This window comes from Neoarius graeffei, chromosome 9 (genome assembly GCF_027579695.1).
Source record: "Neoarius graeffei isolate fNeoGra1 chromosome 9, fNeoGra1.pri, whole genome shotgun sequence".
Taxonomy (NCBI): domain Eukaryota; kingdom Metazoa; phylum Chordata; class Actinopteri; order Siluriformes; family Ariidae; genus Neoarius; species Neoarius graeffei.
In genome coordinates this window covers 27828559-27848972 of record NC_083577.1, presented here as the reverse complement: position 1 = coordinate 27848972, position 20414 = coordinate 27828559, and the positions used below count along the sequence as shown (strand labels likewise).

Sequence of the window (20414 nt, the reverse complement as noted above, 5' to 3'; positions counted from 1 at the left end):
AATATTGGCTCATTTGAAATTTCATGACAGCAACACATCTCAAAAAAGTTGGGACAGGGGCAATAAGAGGCTGGAAAAGTTAAAGGTACAAAAAAGGAACAGCTGGAGGACCAAATTGCAACTCATTAGGTCAATTGGCAATAGGTCATTAACATGACTGGGTATAAAAAGAGCATCTTGGAGTGGCAGCGGCTCTCAGAAGTAAAGATGGGAAGAGGATCACCAATCCCCCTAATTCTGCGCCGACAAATAGTGGAGCAATATCAGAAAGGAGTTCGACAGTGTAAAATTGCAAAGAGTTTGAACATATCATCATCTACAGTGCATAATATCATCAAAAGATTCAGAGAATCTGGAAGAATCTCTGTGCGTAAGGGTCAAGGCCGGAAAACCATACTGGGTGCCCGTGATCTTCGGGCCCTTAGACGGCACTGCATCACATACAGGCATGCTTCTGTATTGGAAATCACAAAATGGGCTCAGGAATATTTCCAGAGAACATTATCTGTGAACACAATTCACCGTGCCATCCGCCGTTGCCAGCTAAAACTCTATAGTTCAAAGAAGAAGCCGTATCTAAACATGATCCAGAAGTGCAGACGTCTTCTCTGGGCCAAGGCTCATTTAAAATGGACCGTGGCAAAGTGGAAAACTGTTCTGTGGTCAGACGAATCAAAATTTGAAGTTCTTTATGGAAATCAGGGACGCCGTGTCATTCGGACTAAAGAGGAGAAGGACGACCCGAGTTGTTATCAGCGCTCAGTTCAGAAGCCTGCATCTCTGATGGTATGGGGTTGCATTAGTGCGTGTGGCATGGGCAGCTTACACATCTGGAAAGACACCATCAATGCTGAAAGGTATATCCAGGTTCTAGAGCAACATATGCTCCCATCCAGACGACGTCTCTTTCAGGGAAGACCTTGCATTTTCCAACATGACAATGCCAAACCACATACTGCATCAATTACAGCATCATGGCTGCGTAGAAGAAGGGTCCGGGTACTGAACTGGCCAGCCTGCAGTCCAGATCTTTCACCCATAGAAAACATTTGGCGCATCATAAAACGGAAGATACGACAAAAAAGACCTAAGACAGTTGAGCAACTAGAATCCTCCATTAGACAAGAATGGGTTAACATTCCTATCCCTAAACTTGAGCAACTTGTCTCCTCAGTCCCCAGACGTTTACAGACTGTTGTAAAGAGAAAAGGGGATGTCTCACAGTGGGAAACATGACCTTGTCCCAACTTTTTTGAGATGTGTTGTTGTCATGAAATTTAAAATCACCTAATTTTTCTCTTTAAATGATACATTTTCTCAGTTTAAACATTTGATATGTCATCTATGTTCTATTCTGAATAAAATATGGAATTTTGAAACTTCCACATTATTGCATTCCGTTTTTATTTACAATTTGTACTGTGTCCCAACTTTTTTGGAATCGGGGTTGTATTATGTAGCTAGGGTTACAGTGGGAGGCTAGTCCTCTGGTAACCGCAAGAGTTTGACTCCCGTCTCACATCTGTATTGCAGCGTGCCTTGCCAGATCTCAGTAGGCACCATTTTTATGATGGTCTTTGGTATGACCCGACCGTGAGTACGTCGCAGAACTTAAATTTTTCACAAAATACGCCTCGTTTCTTGGCGTTTGACCCACACGCCGCTTACATGGCAAGATACGAGACCGTGTGGTAGTAGCCTAACGGAGCTGTAAATGCTACGTTAAAACTTGATTATGGTTCGATAAAAGAAAGGAGTACAGTTATTGAAAAAACCTCTAACATGAACCTGTCCATTACTCCTTCAGATTTGGTGGTCAAGCATAATTGCGTAGCGACATTTTAAAATTCCGATAGGGTGTAAATCAAGGAGAAACTCACGCAGGTAGCAGAAACAAAGACTTGTCGAGTCCGGTGATAATTTCCTTTCCCTGAAACACTGAAAGTATGTCAGTTTAATCCTTCCCTCACCTCATGGATTCTCAGTCTTAACAGGAGGTTTGCCTCCGGTGCTTAAAAACGTGTTTATCTCCAACACACACCATTTTACCTTTCACAAGACACTAGATAAAGGGATTAATTTGAACATTTCTACAACCGTGCTTCTTTTTTTTTGCTAATAGTCTCTAATAAAGTTGACAACAGTATAAAAAATGCAACAGCTGCCCCAAGTTACACAGAAAGGTGTTGATTTTTGGTGGGAAGAGGTCTGGGGGTGTTTTTTAAATGGATTATCAGCATGAAACAGTGGCATTAATTTCATGCCCCAGCAGTGATCCTGCTTCAGTTTGGCTGTTGTTCTAAACCTGAAAGAAAGAGAGAATTAAAGAACGAAATTCTTTCAGCAATGAATACCTTTAGTGTATTCTTGGGAAATGCTCCTCTAAATTAAAAGAGTATCGAGGCTACATTGTGCATGAAATGGGAATTTTGATTAGCGGCAATTTTGTTTTCCCAAATGCAGCCTCCGTATTTTGACGGCCATTAGTTCTTGGGCAAATCAAATGGCCAGAATGCTTAAGTGGTTTAAATGGTATGACACTTACCAGCCACTTTATTCGGACCGCCATGCTAATACTAGTATGAGTTAGGACTTCCATTGCTCACAAGCTCACTTCTTGGTGACATGGATTCCACAAGGTGTTGGAAAGATTCCCTTGAGATTCTGGTCAATGCTGATATGATTGCATCACATAATTGCTGCAGCTTCATCAGCTGTATGTTCATGCTATGGATCTCCTGTTCCAACATGTCCCAAAAGTGCTGTTTGTGATTCAGATCTGGTGACTGGGCCACTGAAGTACAACCCCGATTCCAAAAAAGTTGGGACAAAGTACAAATTGTAAATAAAAACAGAATGCAATGATGTGGAAGTTTCAAAATTCCATATTTTATTCAGAATAGAACATAGATGACATATCAAATGTTTAAACTGAGAAAATGTATCATTTAAAGAGAAAAATTAGGTGATTTTAAATTTCATGACAACAACACATCTCAAAAAAGTCGGGACAAGGCCATGTTTCCCACTGTGAGACATCCCCTTTTCTCTTTACAACAGTCTGTAAACGTCTGGGGACTGAGGAGACAAGTTGCTCAAGTTTAGGGATAGGAATGTTAACCCATTCTTGTCTAATGTAGGATTCTAGTTGCTCAACTGTCTTAGGTCTTTTTTGTCGCATCTTCCGTTTTATGATGCACCAAATGTTTTCTATGGGTGAAAGATCTGGACTGCAGGCTGGCCGATTCAGTACCCGGACCCTTCTTCTACGCAGCCATGATGCTGTAATTGATGCAGTATGTGGTTTGGCATTGTCATGTTGGAAAATGCAAGGTCTTCCCTGAAAGAGACGTCGTCTGGATGGGAGCATATGCTGCTCTAGAACCTGGATATACCTTTCAGCATTGATGGTGTCTTTCCAGATGTGTAAGCTGCCCATGCCACATGCACTAATGCAACCCCATACCATCAGAGATGCAGGCTTCTGAACTGAGCGCCGATAACAACTTGGATCGTCCTTCTCCTCTTTAGTCCGAATGACACGGCGTCCCTGATTTCCATAAAGAACTTCAAATTTTGATTCGTCTGACCACAGAACAGTTTTCCACTTTGCCACAGTCCATTTTAAATGAGCCTTGGCCCAGAGAAGACGTCTGCGCTTCTGGATCATGTTTAGATACGGCTTCTTCTTTAAACTATAGGGTTTTAGCTGGCAACGGCGGATGGCACGGTGAATTGTGTTCACAGATAATGTTCTCTGGAAATATTCCTGAGCCCATTTTGTGATTTCCAATACAGAAGCATGCCTGTATGTGATGCAGTGCTGTCGAAGGGCCCGAAGATCACGGGCACCCAGTATGGTTTTCCGGCCTTGACCCTTACGCACAGAGATTCTTCCAGATTCTCTGAATCTTTTGATGATATTATGCACTGTAGATGATGATATGTTCAAACTCTTTGCAATTTTACACTGTCGAACTCCTTTCTGATATTGCTCCACTATTTGTCGGTGCAGAATTAGGGGGATTGGTGATCCTCTTCCCATCTTTACTTCTGAGAGCCGCTGCCACTCCAAGATGCTCTTTTTATACCCAGTCATGTTAATGACCTATTGCCAATTGACCTAATGAGTTGCAATTTGGTCCTCCAGCTGTTCCTTTTTTGTACCTTTAACTTTTCCAGCCTCTTATTGCCCCTGTCCCAACTTTTTTGAGATGTGTTGCTGTCATGAAATTTCAAATGAGCCAATATTTGGCATGAAATTTCAAAATGTCTCCCTTTCGACATTTGATATGTTGTCTATGTTCTATTGTGAATACAATATCAGTTTTTGAGTTTTGTAAATTATTGCATTCCGTTTTTATTTACAATTTGTACTTTGTCCCAACTTTTTTGGAATCGGGGTTGTACACGGAATTCATTATTGTATTCATGGAACCAGTTTGAGACGACTTGCTCCTTGTGTCACGGTGTATGATCATGCTGTCAGTAGCATTTATAAGATGGTGAATTATGGCCATAAAGTGATACACATGGTCAGCAGCAGTAGTCCATTACTCCATACATGTGGCTTTCAAATGACGCTTTTGATGACGGTGCGTGTTTTTTTTTAAATTAAGGAGCCCTGTATATGCCAAGAAAACTTTCCCCACATCATTAAATGCCACCACCACCTGAGCCGGGTCTGTAGATTCATGCTGTTGACACCAAATTCTGATGCAACAGAAATCAAGATTCATCAGGTTTTTCCAGTCTTCAGCTGTCTAGTGTCAGTGATCCTGTCTCCACTGTAGCCTCAGATTCCTGTCCTTGGCTGACGAACCTGATGTGGAACCTTCTGCCTGAATGTTCGACGTGTTATGCATTCTGCTCAGCACGCTTATAAAAAGTGGTTATTTGGGTTACTATAAAGACTATACACTGGGATCAAACTATGTAACATTTGTGTATGGCGCCATGCTGGATGGCAAAATGAATGGAGTATGTTCTGGCACGCAAATAATGAAGCACATACACTTATTTTAAGTGCAAAAACAGTTAATTTATCTAAAACCTGTGCCGGTTGCTTTAAGACAAAGAAGGAAACCATTAAACATATCGGCGCCAGTTGGGGATTTGCTTGGAGGTTGCAATGGTGGGATAATTTGTAAATATTTCAAATGAGCTAGAAGTATAAAGTTCTGTTTGATTGATTTGTTAATTTCTGAAATTTGTTGTTGATAAGTCTAGTGAGTGAAAACAACAAATAACAGCTTGTTTTGATTATCGGTTAATTACGTAGAGATGGGTTTTCGAGTCATGGAGAGGCTCAGTGTTGGAAGGTCCAGAAATGTTATGAGGTTTATGGATGTGGGGAAGGACGGTTGATGCAACGGAAGAAGATACGAAGGACAGGAGGAGATGGAGGAACACTATCCGCTGTGGCGACCCCTAACGGGAACAGCCAGGAGGAGGAGGACGAGGAGGAGGTCCAATGTTGATGTTAGAAGCATATGGAAATAAATGGACGAAATATATTTCCAACAGTTTTGAGGCATTTTCTTTCTAATTGTTTTTTTTTTTAATTCATAAATCAAGACTATCGAAATAAACCGTTCTTTATGTTTTTCTTTGGTTTTGCCTTTTTGTCCATGTACAACGTTTTTATAGCTCGTGAAATTCCGTATAGCTAATTCATCCAATCTTTTCGCTTTATTGCGATAATCCACCTGTTTCTCCTATCAGGATCGACTGGTGCAGCTGGAATCCTGCAGTAAGATGGCCTATATCTTGACCCATCATCATAGTTGAGGCACCAAACAGCACAACATGAGTGCACCATGTTTTTTTTTTTTTTTAAAGAATCACACAATCCAGCCACTGTTTGCTTCCATCCAGCATGACGCACGTCTTGCTAAACACATCATGATGATGTCATGTGCATCATCACCGTAGACTTCCTGCCAGTTTGAACCAGACTGACCATTCTGCTCTGACCTCTCTCATCAGCAAAACATTTCCACCATTAGAAATGATGCAGTGTATGATTTATTTCTTTATTTTTTCATGAGAGATGGCCTTATTATTTTTTTTTTGAAGCATCATTATTGACAGCATTTGAAATTAATGGAACTCTAAATGCAAGAAACACATTAAAACTCCATTAGGATTTGATGAAAAAAAAAAAAAGCCGGCGGTGTCAGACACACAAAGTGTGCATAGTCATTTAAAATAAATTAACTGATTGGCACTCAAACCTGTAGCTTCCAATCCAGTATTACAGTGCCAGTCAAAAGTTTGGACACGCCTTCGAATTCAATGTTGTTTCTTTATTTTTATTAATTAAAAGACACTTCTTCATGTCTTAAAGTAAAGATGGATGTCGTTTCTCTTTACTTACCGTAGTTGAGCGGTTCTTGACATAATATGGATTACTCCAGTTGTGGAATAGGGCTATTTACTCATCTCATCTCATTATCTGTAGCCGCTTTATCCTGTTCTACAGGGTCGCAGGCAAGCTGGAGCCTATCCCAGCTGACTACAGGCGAAAGGCAGGGTACACCCTGGACAAGTCGCCAGGTCATCACAGGGCTGACACATAGACACAGACAACCATTCACACTCACATTCACACCTACGGTCAATTTAGAGTCACCAGTTAACCTAACCTGCATGTCTTTGGACTGTGGGGGAAACCGGAGCACCCGGAGGAAACCCACGCGGACACGGGGAGAACATGCAAACTCCACACAGAAAGGCCCTCGCCGGCCACGGGGCTCGAACCCAGGACCTTCTTGCTGTGAGGCGACAGCGCTAACCACTACACCACCGTGCCGCCGGGCTATTTACTGTATTTTTATTATTTACTATTTACTGTTTGAGCTCAAACACATTAAAAAGGTAAGAAATTGCACTCATTACCTTTTGACGAGGTACGGCTGTGAATTGAAAAGCATTCCAGGTGACTACCTCATGAAGCTGGTTAAGATAATGCCGATAAGCGTCATCAAGGTAAACGCTGGCTACTTTGAAGAATCTAAAATATCAAACATACAGTGTCTTGCAAAAGTATTCATCCCCCTTGGTGTTTGTCCTGTTTTGTCGCATTACAAGCTGGAATTAAAATGGATTTTTGGAGGGTTAGAACCATTTGATTTACACAGCACGCCTACCACTTGAAAGGTGAAAATTGTTGTTTTATTGTGACACAAACAATAATTAAGATGAAAAAACAGAAATCTGGAGCGTGCATAGGTATTCACCCCCTTTCGTATGAAACCCCTAAATAAGAGCCGGTCCAACCAATTCACTTCATAAATCACATAATTAGTTGATTAAGATCCACCGGTGTGCAATCAAAGTGTCACATGATCTGTCACATGATGTCTGTATAAATCAGCCTGTTCTGGAAGGACCCTGACTCTGCAACACTCCTCAGCAAGCAACATGAGAACCAAGGAGCCTCCAAACAGGTCAGAGACAAAGTTATGGAGAAGTATAGATCAGGGTTGGGTTATAAAAAATATCCCAAACTTTGAATATCCCAGGGAGCACCATTAAATCCATTATAGCAAAATGGAAAGAATATGGCACCACTACAAACCTGACAAGAGAAGGCCGCCCACCAAAACTCACAGACCGGGCAAGGAAGGCATTAATCAGAGATGCAACAAAGACACCAAATATAACACTGAAGGAGCTGCAAAGATCCACAGCGGAGATGGGAGTATCTGTCCATAGGACCAATTTAAGCTGGACACTCCACAGAGCGGGGCTTTATGGAAGAGTAGTCAGGAAAAAAAAGCCATAGCTAAAAGAAAACACGTTTGGAGTTTGCCCAACAGCATGTGGCAGACTCCCCAAACACATGGAAGAAGATTCTCTGGTCAGATGAGACTAAAATTGAACTTTTTGGCCATCATGGGAAATGCCATGTGTGGCACAAACCCAACACCCTGAGAACACCATTCCTACAGTGAAGCATGGTGGTGGCAGCATCATGCTGTGGGGATGTTTTTCATCTGCAGGGACAGGAAAGCTGGTCAGGACTGAAGGAAAGATGGATGGCACTAAATACAGGGCAATTCTGGAGGAAAACCTGTTTGAGTCGGCCAGAGGTTTGAGACTGGGATGAAGGTTCACGTTCCAGCAGGACAATGACCCTAAGCATACTGCTAAAGCTACACTGGAGTGGTTTAAAGGGAAACAGTTAAATGTCTTGGCATGCCCTAATCAAAGCCCAGACCTCAGAATCTGTGGCATAACTTGAAGATTGCTGTACACCAACGCAACTCATCTAACTTGAAGGAGCTGGAGCAGTTTTGCCTTGAGGAATGGGCAAAAATCCCAGTACCTAGATGTGCTAAGCTAATTGAGACATACCCCAAGAGACTTGCAGCTGTAATTGCAGCAAAAGGTGGCTCTACAAAGTATTGACTTTGGGGAGTGAATACTTATGCACACTACAGATTTTTTTTTTCATCTTAATTATTGTTTGTGTCACAATAAAACAACAATTTTCACCTTTAAAGTGGTAGGCATGTTGTGTAAATCAAATGGTGCTAACCGTCCAAAAATCCATTTTAATTCCAGCTTGTAATACGACAGAACAGGACAAACGCCAAGGGGGATGAATACTTGTGCAAGGCACTGTATGTTCCATGTGTTATTTCATAGTTTTGATGTCTTCAGTGTTGTTCTATGATGTAGAAAATAGTCCAAATACAGAAAAACCTATGAATAAGTAAGGCAAGGTAAAGTAAGCCCAGGCTTTTGATTGGTACTTTCAGTCAAATTTGGTGGTGAAGTGCAATTGTGTCATAACCCTAAAAATTCTGATTTGGAAAAATAGTGATGACAACCTCACACACACAGACTTATCATGTCCAGTGGCAACTGCCTTTCCACCCACTACACTACTCCCACTTGGTTTTTGTTTTCCATCCCAAGTCTGTGTAGACTGTTGTGTGTGTGAAATCCCCAGGAGATCAGCAGTTTCTAAAATACTCAGTCCAACCCATCTCTGTATGCACTGACGATGGTAACTGTAGTACGTTCTGTGAGTATGTGAGTGAGTAGTAAGGACACAGTTCAGACATACAGTGTCTTGCAAAAGTATTCATCCCCCTTGGTGTTTGTCCTATTTTGTCGCATTAAAAGCTGGAATTAAAATGGATGGTCCTTTTGGAGGGGTAGCACCATTTGATTTACACAGCATGCCTGCAACTTTAAAGGTGCATTTTTTTGTGACACAAAATTAAAAAAAAAAAAAAAACAGAAATCTGGAGTGTGCATAAAGGTATTCATCCCCCCCCCACCCCAAAGTCAATACTTTGTAGAGCCCAATGTTTTCATTTAAACCACTCCAGTGTAGCTTTAGCAGTATGTTTAGGGTTTTTGTCCTGCTGGAACGTGAACCTTCGTCCCAGTCTCAAACCTCTGGCCGACTCAAACAGGTTTTCCTCCAGAACTGCCCTGTATTTAGTGCCATCCATCTTTCCTTCAATTCTGACCAACTTTCCTGTCCCTGCAGATGAAAAACATCCCCACAGCATGATGCTGCCACCACCATGCTTCACTGTAGGGATGGTGTTCTCAGGGTGTTGGGTTTGTGCCACACGATGGCCAGAAAGATTAATTTTACTCTCATTTGACCAGAGAATCTTCTTCCATGTGTTTGGGGAGTCTGCTACATGCTGCTGGACAAACTCCAAACGTGTTTTCTTTAAACACTGGCCTGTTTTCTGGCCACTCTTCCATAAAGCCCCGCTCTGTGGAGTGTACGGCTTAAAGTGCCATTCCACCATTGGATGTATTCTTTGGCATAAAATACAATATATTTTGACAACATATATAAATGGTATCACTAGATAGAGAAATCTTTTAGCTTCAAAATGATATATCAAACATAATTTTTTGACAACGACAAGTATATTAATTTTGCGACCAAAGTCACCTACCCTTTTAATTTCCACGCGTGATGTCATCGGCAGGTTCCCCTTCTTGTGTACCACGTGACGTGTGACGTGGCACATATTATCAGCAATGGCGGATAGAACGCGATAAAAATAATACCAATAAATCTAGCTAATACCAATAAATCTAGCTAACTGAAAGATTAACTCAAAATTTTTCGCAATTTTTTTGGCCCCCATATACGAAGAGAAATGACTCTCTCACTTTGGGGGTTTCCTGGTCTAAAAATAGACCGACACGTGGTACACAAGAAGGGGAACCTGCTGATGACATCACGTTTCACTACCGCGCAGAAATTGAAAGGGTAGGTGACTTTGGTCGCAAAATTAATATACTTGTCATTGTCAAAAAATGATGTTTGATATATCATTTTGAAGCTAAAAGATTTCTCTGTCTAGTCATGTTGTCATAAAATATATTGTATTTTATGCCAAAGAATACATCCAATGGTGGAATGGCACTTTAAAGTGGTGCTATGGACAGATACTCCCATCTCCGCGGTGGATCTTTGCAACTCCTTCAGCGTTATTGTTGGTGTCTTTGTTGCATGTCTGATTAATGCTGTCCTTGCCCGGTCTGTGAGTTTTGGTAGGCGGCCTTCTCTTGTCAGGTTTGTAGTGGTGCCATATTCGTTCCATTTTGCTATAATGGATTTAATGGTGCTCTGTGGGATATTCAAAGTTTGGGATATTTTTTATAACCCAACCCTGATCTATACTTCTCCACAACTTTGTCCCTGACCTGTTTGGAGGCTCCTTGGTTTTCATGTTGCTTGCTTAGTAGTGTTGCAGAGTCAGGGTCCTTCCAGAACAGGTTGATTTTATATGCATCTTTAAAGTGGTAGGCATGTTGTGTAAATCAAATGGTGCTAACCATCCAAAAATCCATTTTAATTCCATGTTGTAATGCAACAAAACATACAAACACCAAGGAAGATGAATACTTTTGCAAAAGACTGTATGTTTCTGCAAGGGCAAAAATGTTTAAACAATTCCTGATATGTTTGTATATCGCTTCAACACCCAGCTTTGTTTCGGACAGCCATCATCTTTCTACTTTCTCTGAGGAATTCTTTGTCTTTGGTTATCCGGAGACTTGAGCTGAATTATGGGATATCGTAGTGTAGCGTAACGTGTTATGTTTGCATACTATGGATGTACAACCCCGATTCCAAAAAAGTTGGGTCAAAGTACAAATTGTAAATAAAAACGGAATGCAATAATTTACAAATCTCAAAAACTGATATTGTATTCACAATAGAACATAGACAACATATCAAATGTCGAAAGTGAGACATTTTGAAATTTCATGCCAAATATTGGCTCATTTGAAATTTCATGACAGCAACACATCTCAAAAAAGTTGGGACAGGGGCAATAAGAGGCTGGAAAAGTTAAAGGTACAAAAAAGGAACAGCTGGAGGACCAAATTACAACTCATTAGGTCAATTGGCAATAGGTCATTAACATGACTGGGTATAAAAAGAGCATCTTGGAGTGGCAGCGGCTCTCAGAAGTAAAGATGGGAAGAGGATCACCAATCCCCCTAATTCTGCGCCGACAAATAGTGGAGCAATTTCAGAAAGGAGTTCGACAGTGTAAAATTGCAAAGAGTTTGAACATATCATCATCTACAGTGCATAATATCATCAAAAGATTCAGAGAATCTGGAAGAATCTCTGTGCGTAAGGGTCAAGGCCGGAAAACCATACTGGGTGCCCGTGATCTTCGGGCCCTTAGACGGCACTGCATCACATACAGGCATGCTTCTGTATTGGAAATCACAAAATGGGCTCAGGAATATTTCCAGAGAACATTATCTGTGAACACAATTCACCGTGCCATCCGCCGTTGCCAGCTAAAACTCTATAGATCAAATAAGAAGCCGTATCTAAACATGATCCAGAAGCGCAGACGTCTTCTCTGGGCCAAGGCTCATTTAAAATGGACTGTGGCAAAGTGGAAAACTGTTCTGTGGTCAGACGAATCAAAATTTGAAGTTCTTTATGGAAATCAGGGACGCCGTGTCATTCGGACTAAAGAGGAGAAGGACGACCCAAGTTATCATCATCAGCGCTCAGTTCAGAAGCCTGCATCTCTGATGGTATGGGGTTGCATTAGTGCATGTGGCATGGGCAGCTTACACATCTGGAAAGACACCATCGATGCTGAAAGGTATATCCAGGTTCTAGAGCAACATATGCTCCCATCCAGATGACGTCTCTTTTTCAGGGAAGACCTTGCATTTTCCAACATGACAATGCCAAACCACATACTGCATCAATTACAGCATCATGGCTGCGTAGAAGAAGGGTCCGGGTACTGAACTGGCCAGCCTGCAGTCCAGATCTTTCACCCATAGAAAACATTTGGCGCATCATAAAACGGAAGATACGACAAAAAAGACCTAAGACAGTTGAGCAACTAGAATTCTCCATTAGACAAGAATGGGTTAACATTCCTATCCCTAAACTTGAGCAACTTGTCTCCTCAGTCCCCAGACGTTTACAGACTGTTGTAAAGAGAAAAGGGTCATTGCATTCCGTTTTTATTTACACTTTGTCCCAACTTTTTTGGAATCGGGGTTGTAGTAGATCATCTAGGTACCATTTCAACTCCTATTAAATGCCTACTGGATATTCAGGCACCCTACATATTGCTTTTTGCGTACTAATAGTATGGAAGTATGACTGTTCAGCTATTCATATGCAGCCTTTTTTTTTTGAACAGGCAACATCACATGACAGATGTTTAAAACACATTGACCATTTTTGATCATTCTACAAATCCTCTAATCCTTATTTGCTGTACTTCTATTAAAGTCTGACAAGTAGTTAGGAGCTAATGCGAACAGTGCCAGTGTTCCTAATGTAAAAACAAGGCTGAGGCAGAGCGCTGTCCTTGTGTGACACAGTCATATGCTATCAATATGCTGCCATGTTCTCTTGGAACATGCTCCCCCTTTTAATAGGGCCTGGTGGTTAGAACATGGCAGGCAGTTCACAAGGACACAGCATTGTTATGCTTTCATTTACTTTTTTGAGTCTTTTTTTTTTTTTAAGCATTCAGCTCTTTTTTTTTCTTTTTTCAGCCTTACAAAGACACGCATTTCCATGAAGCTCTGCCAAGAGGGATGGGAAAACAAAAGTGTGTGTTGGGTGGGGGGGGGGGGGTTCTCCAGAACGCAGTGGTCTCCAGTTAGAACACGAAATCGTTCGACGTGAAGCGCGTCTTGGCTCGCCTAGGGAAAACACGAAGCCCACAGTCTCCATCTCGTCCTGAAGTCTGCATGGCGTCGACTGGTCTTTCACACGGCCCTGACGTTTACAAGACACCGTGATGCGATCCGTTTTCTTATTACATTTGGGTGTACAAAAAAATGTAGTCTAAAGCCACATGGTGATGCTTATATATGTTCATGATTTGCATTCGCGGGTCAGTATTGCTTTTGGACAGAAATGAGCCACATCCAGCCAAGAATACTTACAAAAGGTGTTTCAACAGTATGTGTATATATATATATTTTTTTCAACACCATATTCCAGATATGTTCTGAAAGAAAGATCTGCATATTTATTAAAGCGCCTATTGAGGCATATTAGTCCAGTATTAAGTTTTGTCCAAAGAAAGAGAAGAAAAATAGAAACGTTTAGTCAGTACTTGAAACCAGTATAGTGTAACTGAATAGATGTACTAATTTTCTGTTATGCACACATGTGAGAGAAAGCAGACTATTCCACAGAGTGCATAAGGGATCAGTGTGTGACATTGCGCTCCGTTATGTTTAGATAGAATCGATCCATGTTCTTTGCCTGAAACCCACGATCTTAGCTACTCTACACATAGCAGCACATCCAGCCTTGTTTTTGTTTTACTTGTGGTGAGCAGCATGTAGCAGTGGATGTCCCCGTGGCCTGACCATGCTCGTTCCAGATCTAGGGATAGTCGGCGTTGCCAGGAAGGAAGGTCACTCCAAGCATCCAGATCATTTCTTCTCCTTCTTAGTTCCACAATAGATTTTATGAAACTTGCAAGCTCGCATATCTGGTTTGTGTCGCCCAACCCCCTTGCTCTCCAATCCCCTTCATTGTTACTCGACTCAGTGCCAAAAAACGAAGTGTCTGATTTAGAGCACTGGCTTTCCACGTAATTACAGACTCCGTCTTATCTCTGGGATGGAATAAAAAACACATTCATGCCGACGTCTCAGCGTTGGCTTGCGGAGAGTGAATAAAAAGACACTGCTGTTGGAGAATTGGAGAGGACTTTTGGCAGTTTGATTAGAAACCGATGTGATTGTGGCCATATTCGCTGTGGCAGCTCTGAAGATCACTGGAACTATTTTCACGACAACATGCCGACTCAGAAGATGCATATAACTGGATGAATAGCTAGTGGGGCTTTGACTTGGTTGACCGATATATGATTTCCCAACTCCAGCAAAAACTTGTAGAAGAAAGAAGAAGAAATTATGCATGTAATCAGTATATAAAATATTTTGAAGACAAGAGGGGAAACGATAACTTTTTATTTACATGAGTACACAAGTCTTTATGACACGATGATGATGAAAAAAAAAAGGAGAAACCATTTTCTGACCTACACATCAAAAGTCAAAACTGATCAGGAAATCAAGGCAGCTCAAATCGACCAAAACGCAAGAGTTTACAGCTTCCTTAATGTACATTTATCCATTCAGGATGCTAATTATGATTAGCATTTCACACACACACGCCCTTAACTTATAACACACAATTTTCTGTCCCACCGACTACCCAAGTCTTCTGTTTCACATGGCAACGACCAACCAGGGAGCGTAGGGGAAACACTTGGTTCCTCCAAGATGTGCAAAGCCAACCAACGCATCATTTCCAACTGCTGGTTGTATCACAGGGCAGCATAATCTATTCTCAGGAAAGAGCTGTCTACCCTCTTCTGCATACATGAACTCACCAATGCCTACGATTGGCTTATGTCTTTGTAACTGACAGGGAGAGATGGTACACCATCCCTCCCATCTCGAGAGCACGGCCAATTTTGCTCTCTTGACTCTCTTGAGTGATTGACCTGCGATTAAAGAAAACTACAACATTCTGCTTATGTCATCAATCAACGTGATCCAGGCTTGTTCAGAAATAAAAATAAAGCATGAACAGAAATAAGCCCTTTGTATAAAAGTAGCAATGTTAGACAAAACACATTGTAAAAGGTGAAGAAAAGGAGTTTGGAATTGAAAAGGACGACTGGGAATGCCCATGCTTCAGAGTGAACATGTATGGCAGCTATTCATGTCACTGTACAAGGGGCCAGGCATGTAGGCTGTTAAAAGTTAGATTAATTAACGTGATTTGTTTATATTTGCACTTGTAGCTGTGCTGTGAATTTTGCAGAAACCCTCGCCATCCTTTTTAGACGAGCGTTATAGCACTGAGATTTTAATAATTCTGACACTACCAGGATTTTGAATCTGTTTGGTCACAATGGCACTAAATTGACTTCAGGTGAGCAGGTCACACTGTCCGTTTTTAAGAACACTCTTCTCAAGTCACAACCACAGAATTGTTGTACGACTTTCGTACATGACGATAAACTCGAGGTGAAAATCGCACAAAGTAAACCCGGCTTAAGACTTCACCAAGACCAGAATATGAAGTGGAAATGCATTTGCTCGGAGAGAGCAAAGTCCTGCAAGTTCCTGTTCCTTTTACGTTGTGGCCTCCTTTTCACGTAAAACAAATGCGCATATAGTCCTATCATCCCACTGCCTCCTTTTATTTTATATTTAAGCACTTGTTACTTGGATTCTGGTCCAAAGATCTCCACACATTCAATGAGCATGAATTCCACTATCTGGTTCTGGTACACCATGTTGACAGCCATGTTCCCCGCATCCAGCTCAGGCCACATGAGAGTCGGTCCAAAAACAATGCTGACGCCTTGGCTCGACATGAGGTTTTGCTGTGACTTTGTCAAAACTCTGCAAAGAGAAATGGAAAAGTGGCATGTTAAAGAATGTGACAGAGTACTTCATCAATGTATTAGTATCGAGGCAGTGCCAGGCTTTTATTGGTCTCGTCATATATTTGCTAACGTGTTGTATAGACCATTGTAAAATGTGCCTTGGGCATCTAAGATGACTGGAAGACAAAGTGTATCTGAGGACTTGAGTTTATTTTTTTGGAGGTATCTACAGAGACATTATGTATGATCCCTAAGAGCTGGGGTTTGGCTGGAACACACAAACAGTCACTACTGAAGTACCAGAGGCTCTTAGGACGAATCAGGACAAAGCCTTCAAGCTCTGTAATGGGATGAGGCCTGGAAAAAGAGGGTGGGACTGCGGCTGAAGGCTATACTCCAAGTTGTCAATGGGATCATGACTAAGAGCTCTGAGGTGGACTGGAGGCTTTAACGTCCCGAAAAAAAATGTGTCTTGTGGCTTTTCAGTGGCAAAAAATGTTTTGCACTCTGTACAGTTGCATGTAGTTACTGTAGGATGATACTGTGAACGCTCGGTAGTTAGAAACAAACTGTACGACATTTCCACTGATTCAGTCATCAATTGTCAATTGATGGTCCGCATGTTCTGCAAATAATGAGCCTAATGAGAAAGACGAGTAATGATGTGGCTGTTCATGACCTGTTTTGGTGCGTGTTCCTGCACTATAGGGACCCATTTAATCGGAGCAACATAACCTAAAAGGGCAGCCCAAGCACTTCCAATAATTCCCCCTTTAATGCGTATAATTAACCTCGGCCATTTCGTTTCCCTTGTACATCATAGCCAGACACTCGTCCTGCCACCAGCATTTTAACCTAATTAGCACAGTGTGATGTAAGGATCTTGGCTGCCATTGCTAATGGCTCGCTAATGATCTTAAAGAGGGAAAGACTTCATTTCCGAAGTGATTTTTTAAAAGGTTTAATATGAAGCTTTTTTTTTTCTCTTCCTAATCCTGTACTATTTTTTTCTGTGATTATTTCATTATGTTATCCCTGTCCCATCATTGTCCCCTACACAATTTGCATTCATCGTAGCTGAATTAAATTAATATGGTGACCAAGCTTTACTTAGGTCATTACCGTTGGACGGGCACTCCAGTAATTTGTCGTACTTTTATATGACACAAAAACCGCACTACCAGGTATAAGTTCAAATAAAAAAGGCACCCCGATGTAGGCCAAAACAATATTCTGTTAAAATGTGTACTTTTGGTAGTAAAATTTTCTAATAAAATTAGCCATTTATCTATGTTAGCTTATAGCATTGCCCTCATTAGGCCATTTCAGTTGACTGAAGCTTTGAGAATGAGGACCAGCTTGACCGGGGGTGACTGTGCTGCACTCGATCGAATCAGACAAATCATAGATACCCCTCATGAAAGGCAACAAGCGCTACTCAAGATGCCAGTGGTTATTAATTAGCATCTTGTTTGTGAACAGTACTTGACATGAAATGGAGGACAGCACACAATTGCCCCTGTCCTCCCCCCGCCTAGGAAGCTCTTGCTAATTGGGTCAGCCTCGTTCAGTCCTTAAGGATGAGACGAATAATAAATCAGGGGTGGGATGGGGCACAAGAGAGGAGGCATCACTCAAAGCTTTAAATTACATCATTAGTAGAATATAGTCTTAACTGAGAACAAACTAGACAGTATCACTGAGTAGACTTGTCTGGTTTATTTTAAATATTATTTTTGGCTTGGTTGAATGGTAAATTTGCTTGTTTTGGTCTTGAAAAGTGAGGTTTTAGACAATCTATGGTACTCTGACTGGGCACACCATACCCATGTTGGGAAGGGCCATCCTTTGCTCTGTTCTTTGTGGCGTTGATTCCACAAGACTCTTTGAGATTCTGGTTCAGGTTGGTATGATTGCATCTCAAAATTTCTGCAGATTTTTCAACTGCACATTCCTCCTACGAATCTCCTGTTCTACCACGTCCCAGAGGTGCTCTACTGGATTCAGATCTGGTGACTGGAGAGGCCACTGAAATACGCTGAACTCCATAGCTATTCATGGTTAGACACAATCAGAAATAGGGGTACGGTAGGAGTCCATTTCTGTCCCACAAGGTACAGTCTACACTAATGTACCCCCGAGGGCTCATTATTGGACCTCAAAGTAACTATGTGTACCTTTTTAGGGTCAAAAATGTACATATGTGTTCCCAATCAGTAGATAAATGGTACAACTAAGTACCTTAGAGGGTACTGCCCTAGTGACAAGGTACAATAATGGGCTTTATTTTCTGAGAGTGGAGTTGGTTGTAGAGTAGGTTGTTTTGAGTGCATTATCATGCTTGAAGTTGCCATTATATGATCGAGATACACGAGGTCAACGTCAATCGTCAGATAGGTCATGGCATTCAAATGATGCTCAATCGGTATTAAGGGCCCAATGTGTTCCAAGAAAGCATTCCCCACACCATTACACCACCAACAACAACCAGACCTTTTTGGTACAAAGCATGGAGTCATTCATTATCCACAACTTTCCCAAACTCTGACCTTTCCCATGAGTCACTGCTGCATCATAGCGGAAGCCGGGATCTTTATTCCGCTCTATTGTGTTGATGTTTGTACCATAGCTAACACTGACTGCTAGGTAGGGAAGCTCAAAGATGGCTAAAAGATGGTTATACAGGTCTGATTTTCTGACGTGCTCTGGGGATAATACGATCAAAGTGCCCCTTCCGTCTACCCTCACGGAATGGATAGACGACATGAAGTTGTGGCCCGACGTCAGCTACGTTGCCATTGTCAATTATTTTATTCTTAGTGAGGTTATGGGTAGTAAAAGAGAGCAATTGGACTTGCTTGAAGATTCTTGAAGACATTTCGCCTCTCATTCGAAAGTCTTCTTCAGTTCTGTCTGACTAATAGGGAGTATCAGGTATTTATCCTCTCATGGATGAAAAGCAATCCTAAGGTGTCGTTGAGTCATCCTATTGGTGTGGGTCACTGGGGGCTGGGTGTGAATGGCCTAGAGAGTCATTGGGGTGATCAATGGATTTCTGGTTCTCTCTGTCCTCCTGTGAGTCACTGAAAACAGCTGGGATTTGGTGTGCATTCAGTTGTCTGGGAAGTGTGCCAAGGACTGCATTGTAGGTGGCTGATAAATGATGTCTTAGACCACCACCTCTGTTCAGTGATGGCCGTTCCAGGTTGACAAAAATGGCTTCTTTAACTCCTCGCTCATACCAACGATCCTCTCTGGCTAAAATGCGTACGTTGCAATCCTGAAATGAGTGTCCTTTGTTGTTAAGATGAAGATAAACAGCAGACTCCTGGCCTGAGGAACTGGCTCTCCTGTGTTGAGCCATGTGCCTGTGAAGCGATTGTTTTGTTTCCCCAATATACAAATTCGTGCATGCCTCACTGCACTGAATTGCATACACTACGTTGTCCTGTTTGTGTCTGGGTATTCTGTCCTTAGGGTGGACCAGTTTCTGCTTCAGGGTGTTACTGGGTCTGAAATGTACCGGAATGTTGTGTTTGTAGAAGATCCTCCTGAGTTTCTCAGATAGACCAGAAATGTAGGGAATGACAATGTTCTTGCGTTTGTTCCTGTTATCCTCCTTGTCCGTTATGTTCCTTTTCCTGCTCTTGAAGAAGGCCAGTTGGGATACCCGCAGTTCTGAAGTGCTTTCTTGATGTGATTCTGCTCCTTCTCTTTTCTCTCTATTAGTCAGACAGAACTGAAGAAGCCTTTCGGATGAGAGGTGAAACGTCTTCAAGAATCTTCAAGCAAGTCCAGTTGCTCTCTTTTACCACCCACAGTTTACTATGACCTGGATGACTGAGAATCTTCACAGACATTGTTAGAGAGGGCGTTGATGGTGAGGCGCTAAGGAACTACAAAAGCACGGAGGTGTACAATTATCTACACAGTAATAAAATTGGCAAAATTATGTGTCAAAGAGAGGGCGAGTTTGTTTGCTTAAAGGCCGAGGTTCAGCCGAGCCAGAGCAAAAAAAGGGAAGTCATGCAGCAGCTATCATCTGGAAGGTAGGCTGTGTCGAGTAGAGCGATTGTATCGGTTTACTAATAATGTAGTGTTCATAGATTGTAAGTCGCTTTGGACAAAAGCGTCTGCCAAATACCATATATGCTCCATATGTATCTGTATAGGCTCAAGAAGCAAAAGCTCGGTCAGAGAAGCATAGGCTAACCATTTTAATGCAGATGCTGTCAAACTTTGGAAACGATAAACATACCATACTTAAATAATAATAATAAGAAACCTTTATTTATCACATGCACACTTCAAGCACAGTGAAATTCATCCTCTGTATTTAACCCATCTGAAGCAGTGAACACACGCGCACACACAACCAGAGCAGTGGGCAGCCACACTAGAGCGCCCAGGGAGCAGTCAGGGGTCAGGTACCTTGCTCAAGGGCACCTCAGCCCAAGGCCACCCCACGTCAACCTAACTACATGTCTTTGGACTGTGGGG

General features: G+C 41.8%; 1 protein-coding gene across 1 annotated transcript in view; it reads right to left on the bottom strand.

Moving 5' to 3' along the window:
• Window positions 1-14466: 14466 nt before the first annotated feature.
• The window catches only part of arhgap15 (Rho GTPase activating protein 15), a 108526-nt gene continuing 102578 nt past the window's right edge, over window positions 14467-20414 (bottom strand). The window contains exon 14 of the mRNA XM_060929240.1: window positions 14467-15930. Coding sequence (XP_060785223.1) covers window positions 15747-15930 — 184 coding nt within the window. The 3' untranslated portion in view covers window positions 14467-15746. The remainder of the gene's footprint in view (window positions 15931-20414) is intronic.